Source organism: Elephantulus edwardii, unplaced genomic scaffold (genome assembly GCF_000299155.1).
Source record: "Elephantulus edwardii isolate Elephantulus edwardi_28Jun2011 unplaced genomic scaffold, EleEdw1.0 scaffold00008, whole genome shotgun sequence".
Classification (NCBI taxonomy): Eukaryota; Metazoa; Chordata; class Mammalia; order Macroscelidea; family Macroscelididae; genus Elephantulus; species Elephantulus edwardii.
Window position 1 is genome coordinate 682,823 of NW_006399758.1, and position 11,372 is coordinate 694,194.

General features: G+C 39.5%; 1 protein-coding gene and 1 pseudogene across 1 annotated transcript in view; both read right to left on the bottom strand.

Annotated features, from left to right (window-relative positions):
- The window catches only part of SPIDR (scaffolding protein involved in DNA repair), a 404,690-nt gene that overhangs the window by 296,473 nt on the left and 96,845 nt on the right, over positions 1–11,372 (bottom strand). The window contains exons 7-8 of the mRNA XM_006880525.1: positions 11,072–11,322; positions 636–736 (exon numbers count right to left, since the gene is read on the bottom strand). Of these exons, the coding sequence (XP_006880587.1) occupies positions 636–736; positions 11,072–11,322 (352 nt within the window). The remainder of the gene's footprint in view (positions 1–635; positions 737–11,071; positions 11,323–11,372) is intronic.
- LOC102848175 lies at positions 2,757–3,089 on the bottom strand (annotated as a pseudogene).

Sequence of the window (11,372 nt, forward strand, 5' to 3'; positions counted from 1 at the left end):
AAAACTTCTGTAAATGTCTATTAAAATTAATAATAATAATAATAAAAACAAAACAAAAACCAACTGATAGACTGGAACGGTGTGTCTTTGGGTTAGTAATGCAACTCCTTACCACTAAGCCATAAGCACTCCCTATATCCATGAGTGGTGTTGTGATTAGGTGCCACTGAGTTGAAGAAGATTCATAGCCACCCTATGAACAACAGACTGAACCCTGTCCTATCTTATGCTGTCATCCGCATCATCTCTGACATGCTTGAGCTCACTGCTGGAAGTACTGTGTCAAGTACTTCTCTGTGAGTGGGGTAAGGGGATCATTAATAACACCGTGAGAACTAACACAACTTTTAAAACAATTTCTTAGTATGAGCCTTGTTGTGTTTTCATGTATTGCCAAGTTAGAACAAACTCACTGCTGAACCTCCAGCAGGTTTTTAGAGGCAATTAATTGCATGGAAGAAGACTGCCCATCTTTCTCCCTCAAAGTAGCTGGAGGATTCAATCTGCTTGCCGTTGTTAACACTAGGCCACCAGAATTCCTCGAAAATACTGAAGATAAACTTCACATTTTAAAATAAAAATACTTAATGTATGACATATTCTTTATCCACAGCCTATATTTACAGAAGCCTTACCTTTAAGTGTCTTTTGATAAGCAGCACATTGGTGTCTCCAAAAGGAAATGGCAGATCTCTCTCGATTCTGTAGTTCACTTAATCTTTCTGCTAGCCCACCTCTGTTTAAATATATGAAATTTAGTTAAAAGATAAATTTCAAAATTTAACCCTTTCAAACAGAGATAAATACAGAAACAAAGAATTATAACCACTTGCTATTACATACTTTATCATCTTTGGTAAATAGTTTAGGTAAAAAAAATTCTTAGAGGCTCAGTTTCTAATACTTAGAAGTATAGCCAATGGGCTAGTCAGTTTAATTGTCTTTCTATTTGTTATCAGATCATATATTCAGTAAACATTTATTAACGGCTACATGCTATACACTTGATTGTGCGAATACAAAACCTATACTTGGACCAGGAGGCAGTCATCAGAATAGAGCGAGGAAACACTGCATGGTTCAAAATTGGGAACGGTGTATGCCAGGGATGTGTCTCCATACCTTTTCAACCTGTATGCAGAGCAGATTATCTGGGAGGCTGGGCTCTATGAGGAGAAATGTGGCGTCAGGATTGGTGGAAGATCTATTAACAATCTACATTATGCAGATGACACAAACCTATTTGCTGAAAGTGAGGAGGACCTGAAGCACTTTCTGCAGAGGGTCAAGGACTACAGCCTTCAATATGGATTGAGGCTCAATATCAAGAAAACAAAGATTCTCACCACTGGACCAACTGGTAGCATCAGGATGGATGGTGAAGAGACTGAGATTGTTCACAGCTTTAGTTTGCTTGGCTCTACAGTCAACACTCTTGGCACCAGCAGCCAGGAAATTAAATGACGTATTTCCATGGGAAAGTATGCTGTTAGCGACCTCTCCAAAGTGCCGAAGAGCAATGGTATCACTCTAGAGACTAAGGTGCATCTGGTAACAAGCCATGGTCTTTGCAATCAGTTGTTATGTGTCAGAGAGTTGGACAATGACTAGGAAGGGTAGAAGGAGAATTTATGCCTTTGAGCTCTGGTGTTGGAGAAGAGTGTTGAGGATACCACAGACTGCTAAGAAAACAGTTTCATCCTAGAGAGGGTTAAACCAGGCTGCTCCTTGGAGACAAGGATTCTGAGGCTTCGTCTGACATACTCTGGACATGTTGCAAGGAGGGATCAGTCCTTGGAGAGGGACATCATGCTTGGGAGGGTGGAGGGACAGCGCAGGAGGGGAAGGCCCTCTATGAGGTGGACTGATTCAGCGACTGGAGTAATCAGGGTGGGTGTGTTGGAGACAATGAGATGGGCACAGGACAGAGCAGAATTTAGGGCTGTTGTACATAGGGTTGCTATGAGTCGCAAGTGACTGGACGGCACATAGCAACAAACAACAACATGCTATACACAGTTTGCAGACTAAGGTGCATCTGATTCAGGTGATGGTTTTTCTATCACTTGCTATGCATCTGAGAATAAGGATAACAGAAAAATTCATGCCTTTGGGATGTGGTGTGAGAGGAGTCTTGAATACCCCAAGAACTGCCAAAAGAACAAAGAAATATGTCTTGGAGAAAGTGCAGTCAGAGTGCTTCTGGGAAGCAAAGATGGTGAAGCTTCATCTCATATACTGTGAGCATGTTGCTACAAGGGGCTGTTCTTCGGAGAGGACCATCATACTTGGCAAGGCGGAGAGTCAACAAAAGAGAGGGAGACCATCATTCAGGTGGATTGACACTGTTACTGTCACAATGGGCTCCGGGTGTTGGAAGTGTAAGAACGGCACAGAAAAAGAACAGGTTTCAAATCTGTTGTTCATAATGTCGCTCTGGGTTGTACTTGACTAGATGGCACCTAACAACAACATGTTATATACTTTGTTAGATGCTACTGACAAAGAGATGGTTATGTGTCACAACCTGGAGGATTTCCTGATCAACTCAACATCTAGGCAAGCAAGCAAATAAATTTTTAGTTCAGAGCTGCAGTCAGGAAATACAGTCTTCTAGAACTCTTTCAGAACAGTATATTCAAATAAGAGAATTGGATCTACTGCTTTTTGACAATTGTGAAATAATATGTTTGATACTACTGTTTAATTGTACAATCAATCCATAACAAATTACATGAATAATTTTACATAATGCTTCAGGACTGAGCTTTTTCCACAGCTTCAAATTTAGGATCTTCAAATTTGAATGTAGGGAAGGCATTCATGTCTGCTTTACCCTTACCATGCATTTGCTTAAGCTTAAAAAGATCCTTCTCCAAATCTTGCTGGTATTCTGGGCCAACATCAACAGGTCCTCCAGATGCCTGTTGTTTGGACTTGTATTCTCTAATCTTGTCCACAAAAAAGTTTCTGTATAGGATCAAGTTCTTTATTAAATGCCACTGCTGTACCACCAATGTTCCTCTGCAAATGGGCTGAGACTGCTGATCAAATGACAGGGAAAATTTGAAGAGCCTCTGAATAATCATGGTGACTTTAATACTTGCACTTCAGTCCTGAGCTGCCAGAAAGCCACCACCACTGCTGTCGTCCTCAACATCAGAGTTTACACTAGGAATTACCCTCCAAATGACTTCATGTTAGCAACAAGTACGACGGTGTTTTGAGCACACAATTCAATCATAACAGTCACCTTTTGAGACATTTCCCTGAGACTACTGTTTAAAAATGAAATGTGCTCCTTTATTATGGACCATTCTCTATCCACCTTTCCTCTATACTATTGCTTCCGTCTAGTATTGCTTCTAATTTACTTATTGTTCTATTGTCAGTCTTCTGCTCCATGACCACAGAGGCTTCCATCACTTTTGTTCACTGTTCTCACTCCAGAACATGAAGCATTCCTTCACAGAAGGCCCTTGATAGGAAAACACTTTTCTTTAACCGAATGGCAACAATTTAATAATAAGGTATCCAAATATCTTTTGTCAGCACTCCTCTGAATACTTCTGAGAGTGTTCAAATATCAATTTTGATTGTGAAATGCCAACTTCTTCACTCAGGCATAAGACCTTAGGTTTTATTTTATGAAAAGAAATACGGTGAATAGTTATGAACAACTGAGTTTGCTTCCTCCAATTCCCCAGATCTTACAACCAATCTGTCTACTTAGAATACTCTTCTCTTAGGATCTCAGGATGTGCTTATCTTCTCAATCCTCCTAACTTTCCAGAACACTGGCAAAGCAATTATTTCCAATCTCTCTCTCCTCCCAGTAACTCCTCTCATTCTTGAAGTATATCTCTTTTACTCACAAATGTATTTAAGCCCTGATTTCTTTCAAGCAACTGTTATCAGCTACTATTTCCACCTCCTCTCTCCTACTTTCTAACCCAATCTTTTCAAAAGAATGGGCTGCAGAGATGGCCCCTATCTCTCACGTTTCACGCATTGCTTGTGCTACTACAAGAGTCCTACTCCCCTGTATTCTACTAAAATTGCCTTAACAAAGACTTCGGGATGTCAAATCCATTGGCATCTCTCAGTTTTCATCTTACTTTTTGTTCACAGCTGACACAATACATTGATTCCAGAACCTGTACTCTTCATTAAGGGAGCTCTAGTGGTGTAGTTCATAGGGAGTTGGGCTGTTACCACAAAGGCCACAGTACTCTGGTGGATCAAGCCAACAAACAGCTTCTCACGAGAAAGACAGGCATCTCCTCCTGTGCTATTTACAGCTTCTGAAAGCTCATTAGAGGATCAAGTATGAGTCTGTTGCAACTCTACAGCAGTGAGCTGGGTTTGTTGAGTTGATGTTGTATGTATGTATGTATGTATGTATGTATGTATGTATGTATGTATGTATGTATTTGTTGATGCTCTTAATCATCGTGTTTACTCTTTCCATTGAAACTTTTTCCTTCAAACCCTATACTACTTACTTTTGCCTTGTGGTACTTCTTCCTATGTTGTTGTTGTTAGGTGTTGTCAAATAAGACTCATAGTAAACCTATGAACAGCTGACCTGAGCTCTGCTCTATCCTGCGCCATCCTCACTAGCTCTGACACACCTGACTCAGAGGAGTGCTGATAAAAGACATCTAGCTATCCTGTTGATTAAATTGTTGTCATTCAATTGAAAAAGTGTTGTCCTATCAAGGGCCATCTGTGAACCAAGAAATGCTTCATGTTCTGGAAAACAGGGAACAAAAGTGATGGAAGCCTCTGCAATCAAGGAGCAGAAGACTGAAAATACAAAGACTAACAATAGAATGAGTAATTGTCCTAATACTATTATTCTCTAATAAGTAAAGTAGAAGCAATTCTAGAAGGAAGCCCTTCTGATAATACTAGAAGAGCCCATTGCTGAAGTCACCATGTCAATCCATCTCATTGAGCATCTTCCTCTCCTTCATTGGCACTTCATATTCCCAAACATGATGTCCTTTAACAAGGAATAACCTCGCCTCTGTACATGTCCAAAGTATGAGAGATGAAGCTTTGCCATCTTAGGCTTCAAGTAGCACTCTGGCTGCACTTTTCCAAAGACCTATCTATTTGTTCTTTTGGCAGTCCATGGGATGTTCAGTACTCTTCTCCAGTACCACAACTCAAAGGCCTCAATTCTTCTTCTGTCATCCTTATTAATTTTCCAGCTTTCTGATATGTAGCATGTGATTGAGAAGACCATGGCCTAAATCAGGAACACCTTAGTCTTCAAACCGAAATCCTCACTCTTCATTATTTTGGAGAGTTCCCTGACAGCAGACTTGCCCAATGTAAGATGTATCCTGACTTCTTGCCTGCTGGTACCAAAGATGTTAACTGTTGACATAAGAAAGATGAAATCACTGACAGCTTCAATCCTTTCTTTACCTATCATAATGTTGACTATGATTAGGTGTGTAGTTAAGTATGATAAAGTTAACTACGATTAATAGTGACCTCAGGAACAACAGACAGGAATCTTGTCCTATCCTGCATTATCCTCACCATCTCTGATATGCTCTGATATGTTTTTTACAGTCAGTATTGAGGGTCTTCTCTTTCTTTAACCTTCCACCTTTCCCAGCATGATGCATTTTTTTTTTTTTTTTGTTTTTCTCCTCCTGACAACATGCTCACAGGTTAAGAAGCCAACTTTCAACATCTAAGGAGCATTCTGGTTATACTTTCTCAAAAACAGGTTTGTTCTTTTGGCTGTCCACTAGATATTCAGTACTCTTGTCCAAAACTATTAATTCAGAGGCACTAATTGTTCTTCTGTCATTATTCACTAACAAATGTTCCACTGTACAGGAAGTAACTAAAAAGTCCATGGCTTGGGTGAGGTGCACCTTAATCTTTAAACCATCATCCTTATTTAGAATTTTGGAGAGGTCTTTGACAGATTTTCCTAATAGAACACATATTTTGATTTCTATTTTTTAGCTGAGTACACTATGACAAAGGATGACAAAAGAATTTATGCCTTTCAGGTGTGTTGCTGGAGAACAATCGTGAACATACCATGGACTTCCAAGAAAACAAACAGGTCTGTCTTGGATAGGGTAAAACCAAGTTTTTCCTTGGAGGCTACTATTTTGAAGCTCTGTGGCACATACTCTGGGAACATGGCCAGAAGGGACTGATCCTTAGAGAAGAACGTCATGCTCAGAAGGGTGGAGGGATAGTGCAGGAGAGGAAGATCCTGGATGAGATGGATTGACTCAGTAACTGAGACAATGGGGCAGTGTGTCAGAGTCAGCAAGACTGGCTCAGGATAGAGCAGGCTTCAGAGCTGCTGTACACAGGGTTGCTATGAGTCACAGTTGACTCAACAGCACATAACAACAACAACAACAACATACTTTATTGAAGGTACATGACAAGAAGGACCCTCTCAGCCCCCCCCCCTTTCTCTGTGGGACTGGATAGAAACTGAATCATGGATGTGAGATTCTCTATGTGGGGATTGGGCTGGGGCAAGGACTCCTCAGCACCTGAGGGTCTCTTTCTTCTAGTGTTATTGTTGGGACTGGTGGTCCAAGGGGCTCTTATTTTTGAAGGTCATGTGAACCATCAGGTTAACCACCCTGTTGCTGTAGCCAAATTCACTGTCGTATCAGGAAATGAGTTTGACAAAGTGGTTGTTCAGTGCAATGCCAATCTCAGCATCAAAGGTGGAAAAGCTGGTGTCACTGTTAAAGTCACAGAGGACAATCTGGTCTTCAGTGTATCTCAGGATGCCCTTTAGGGGTCCTTTTAATGTCTGCTTTCCTACTTTTTTGATGTCATTATATTTGTCAGCTTTCTCCAGATGGCAGGTCAGATTCTTGACTGACACAAGGGAGGTGGGGACATGGAAAGCCATGCCAGTAAGTTTCCAATTCAGCTCAGCGATGATCTGGCCCATGGCCTTGGCAGTACAGCAGACACAGGCATGATGCTCTGGGCAGCTCCTTGGCCATCACACCACAGCTCTATAGAGGAGGCCATCTAAAGTCTTCTGAGAGGCAGTGAAGGCATGAACTGTGGTCATGAGTCCTTCTATGATGCCAAAGTTGTCATGGATGACCTTGGCCAACGGGTCCAAGCAAGAAGTTGGAGATGCAGGAGACACAGGTGACAATCTTGAGAGAGCTGTCATACTTCTTATGGTTCACAGCCATCAGAGACATGGGGGCATTAGCAGAAGAAGCAGAGATGATTATTCACTTGGTACCATCCTGCAGGTAAATCTCAGCTTTCTCCAAGGTTGTGAAGACACCTGTGTACTCCACAGCACACTCAACAACAGTAACACCCCACTTGATGATGGCAGGATCTCACTCCTGGAAGATTGTGATAGCTTTCTCATTGATGACAAGCTTCCCATTCACAGTCTTGACAGTGTCACTGAACTTGCCATGAGTGGAATCATACTGAAACATAAAGTCCAAGAAGCTGGTCAATGAAAGGGTTACTGATGGCAAAACCATCCATTTTGCCAGAGTTAAAAGCAGCCCTGTTGACCAGGAGTCCAGTGCAGCCTTCACCATCATCCTTCAGGGATATGGTTGAGGCTGCACAAGGAAAGAGGGCTTTCTGTTGATCAAAGAACAGAGATCCACATCACTTGACTTCTTAATGCTACTACCATGACTGTTAATTGTAGATCCAAGTAAAATGAAATCTTTGACAGCTTGAATCTTTTCTGCACCTATCAAGATAATTACCTATTGGTCCAGTGGTGAGTTTTGTTTACCTAGTCTTGAGATATAATCCATGTTGAAGGTTGTGGTCTCTAATCTTCTGCAGCAAGTTTTGTTTTAACTCTTGTTAATTTTCTGCAAGTAATAATCTGCCCTATGCAGGTTGTGGATGAGTCCCCATTCCTGATGCCACATTCTTCTTCATTTAGTTCAAACGAACTACTGTTCAGTACGGCTTCGTTCAGCACACATACTGAAAAGGTATTAAGAAAGGACACTACCTAGACACAAACCTCATAATTTTAAACCATGCTGTTCCCCGCCCCCCTCCGTTCAGACAACAGGTTCTTGGTCTCTGTAGGTTTGCATGAGCACAATTAAGTTCTAGAACTCCTATTCTTATAAATGTTATCCATAATTTATGATCCACAAAGTAAAATGCTTTTGCAGTCAACAAAATACACTTAAACATTTTTCTTGTGTTTCCTGTTTTAAGCCAGGATCTATCTCACATCAGCATTAACAACGATATTCTTCCTGTCACAACCTCTTCTAAATCCAGTTTGTATTTCTGACTGTTCCCTGTCAGTGTGCTGCTTTAATGATTTTTAAATAACTTTCAGAAAGATTTTAATTGCATGTAACATTAATGATATTGACTGATAATTCCCATGATCTGTTGGATTACTTTTCTAAGGGGATAGTAACAAATATGGGTATTTTCTAGGCAAATTTCTTAGCACAGACTAGTGACCATGTCCAGGATGCATCTGTTTATTAAGACATTTCAACTGTTATTCCATCAATTCCTAGGGCTTTAATTCTGGCCAAGACTTTCAATGTAGCTTGAACTTCTTCCATCATTACCTTTAGTTCTTCATTATATGCTACTTCCTGAAATGTTTTATTGCTCACCAATTCGTTCTGGTACAGTGACTCTGTGTACTCTTTCCATCTTTTTTTCTTTTGAAATAAAATTTTTATTTTATAATAGTTTACTTATAAATTTTGTAAGCACTGTTTTTCCCTTTCCATCTTCTGATGCTTCCCGCTTCATTCAAGATTTTTCTCAAAGACATATTACAGCATTACAACTTGAGGTTTCAATTTGTTTTTCAGTTCTTTCAGCTTTAAAAATCCCAAAAGTGTTCTTTTCTTTTGACTTTCTAACTTAAGTTCTTTACATATTTCATTATATTTTTTACTGTTTTGATTTAAAAGCAAAGAGTTCTTGTATTACACATGAGCAGGATATCTTTTTCTTATATAATAAATTAAAAGTGCTTAACACGTTACCACAAATGACAGCAAAATGTGTTTCTAAGCATGGTCGTCAATTTAAAAGTGTGAGGCAACATGTTAAATTAAATTTTCAAGTGCTACTTTCCTCTGCAGGATCCAATTCCTATACTCCAGCTTTGTAATCTTTCCTCAAACCTGACATTCTACAAACATGGATGTCCCTCTACTTCTCCATATACACATCAATCTGAGTCTTGTGCATATCACTCTGCTCTTGACTTTTTTGCATTTCTATCATTTGTCTTCACAGTCAATTGCATTGGTCTATATTGATTTCTATTTTCTCCTTTAAATGATTACAGAAAAAGAACCATGATTTGTTTCTATTATTTAACTCATCACCTGGAACACTAATATTCAAAAGAGATTAATAAACCAAACAAATTCCCATTAAGAAAAATTGTCATGTATTGGGAAGGGTGTGCACCAGGGATGTGTCCTATCTCTATACCTTTTCAATCTGTATGCACAGATTATCCAAGAGGCTGGGCTCTATGAGGAGAAGTGTGGCGTCAGGATTGGTGGAAGATCTATTAACAATCTGCGTTATGCAGATGACACAACCCTGCTTGCTGAAACTGAGGAGGATCTCACGCACTTGCTGCAGAGGGTCAAGGACTGCAGCCTTCAATATGGACTGAGACTCAATGTCAAGAAGACAAAGATTCTCACCACTGGACCAATTGATAGCATCAGGATGGATGGCGAAGAGATTGAGATTGTTCACAGCTTCAGTTTGCTTGGCTCTACGGTCAACACTCTTGGCACCAGTAGCCAGGAAATCAAAAAACGTATTGCGATGGGAAAGTCTGCTGTTAGGGACCTCTCTAAAGTACTCAAGAGCAACGGTGTCTCTCTGGAGACTAAGATGCGCCTGATACAGGCCATGGTCTTCGCAATCACTTTTTATGCATCAGAGAGTTGGACAATGACTAGGGAGGATAGAAGGAGAATTGATGCCTTTGAGCTGTGGTGCTGGAGAAGAGTATTGAATGTACCATGGACTGCCAAGAAAACAAACAGATTCATCCTGGAGAGGGTTAAACCAGGCTACCCCTTGGAGGCAAGGATTCTGGGGCTTCGTCTGACATACTTTGGACATGTTGTAAGGAGAGACAAGTCCTTGGAGAGGAACATCATGCTTGGTAGGGTGGCGGGACAGCGCAGGAGGGGAAGACCCTCTGTGAGGTGGATTGATTCAGTGACTGGGGTAATCAGGATGGGTGTGTCAGAGGCAATGCAACTGGCACAGGATAGAGCAGGCTTTAGGGCTGTTGTACATAGGGTTGCTATGAGTCACAAATGACTCGACGGCACATAACAATAACAACATGCTTATTCTAAGTTAAAGAGTGAACACTGAATTCGAATAAAAAAAATTCTATAAATCATTTTAAGAAGCTAAGCTTTTGTTAAATGCTTACTGAACTCAGAATTATATGCTGTCATTTTTTTTTTCCAAACAAGTAATTTAATAATAACAATTTAGTTACTGGATATTCTTTTCCATTTCAGGCCAGAATATTCTTTTTCACAGGATACCTCTTACAATTTTTTTTAAACCTCTTCCAAGTAAATCTTTAAAGCAAGTTAGGATTAATTTCTAACTAACTCATGACAAGTAGAGAAATTTCTCTCACATAAGTTGTGTCCCCTAAAGTAAATTCTGACTCATAGTGACTCTCTCTATAAGAGAGAATACAACTATCCTGAAGCGTTTCCTAGACTATAAATTTTCAAAAATTTATTTCACAAATCATATTGGTTATTCATTCACAGGCATTTTATTGTTAATTTCAATTACTAATTAATCAATCACAATTTCTAATAAGACTTTTGTATAGCATAATAGCTATTTATTAAATTTTGCTCCCCTCTCCTCCCTTCTTCTCTTCCCTGTTAACCTTCCTAGATTCCTATACTCTATGAGTATATTTTTCCTCACTTTTTTATATTCGCAGTATTACGCTAGGTTTTAAAGAAAAGAAAAAAACTGCATGAAAATGGAAAAAAATAAAAAAACATAATTAAACCTTATAGGCTTCTTCTTCTTAGCAGAATCTTCTGGAGGCCTAGGAAACTTATTGATCTTTTTTGGGGGTGTACACAAAATGGTCTCTGTAGATTTCATCCAGGGTTCTGGGTTCTCTAAAACTTGCTTTGAATTGGATGCAAAATTTATATTGCATTTGTGAGGAGATTCTGAATCAATAAATAAGATATTTTCTGTATCATCTTCTTTTCCACTATCTGATGAATACTCCAAAATTTCAGTAGAATTTATCTGAAAAATAAAGATAAATAAAAATTTCAAGAATTCTTTTAATATTTGTA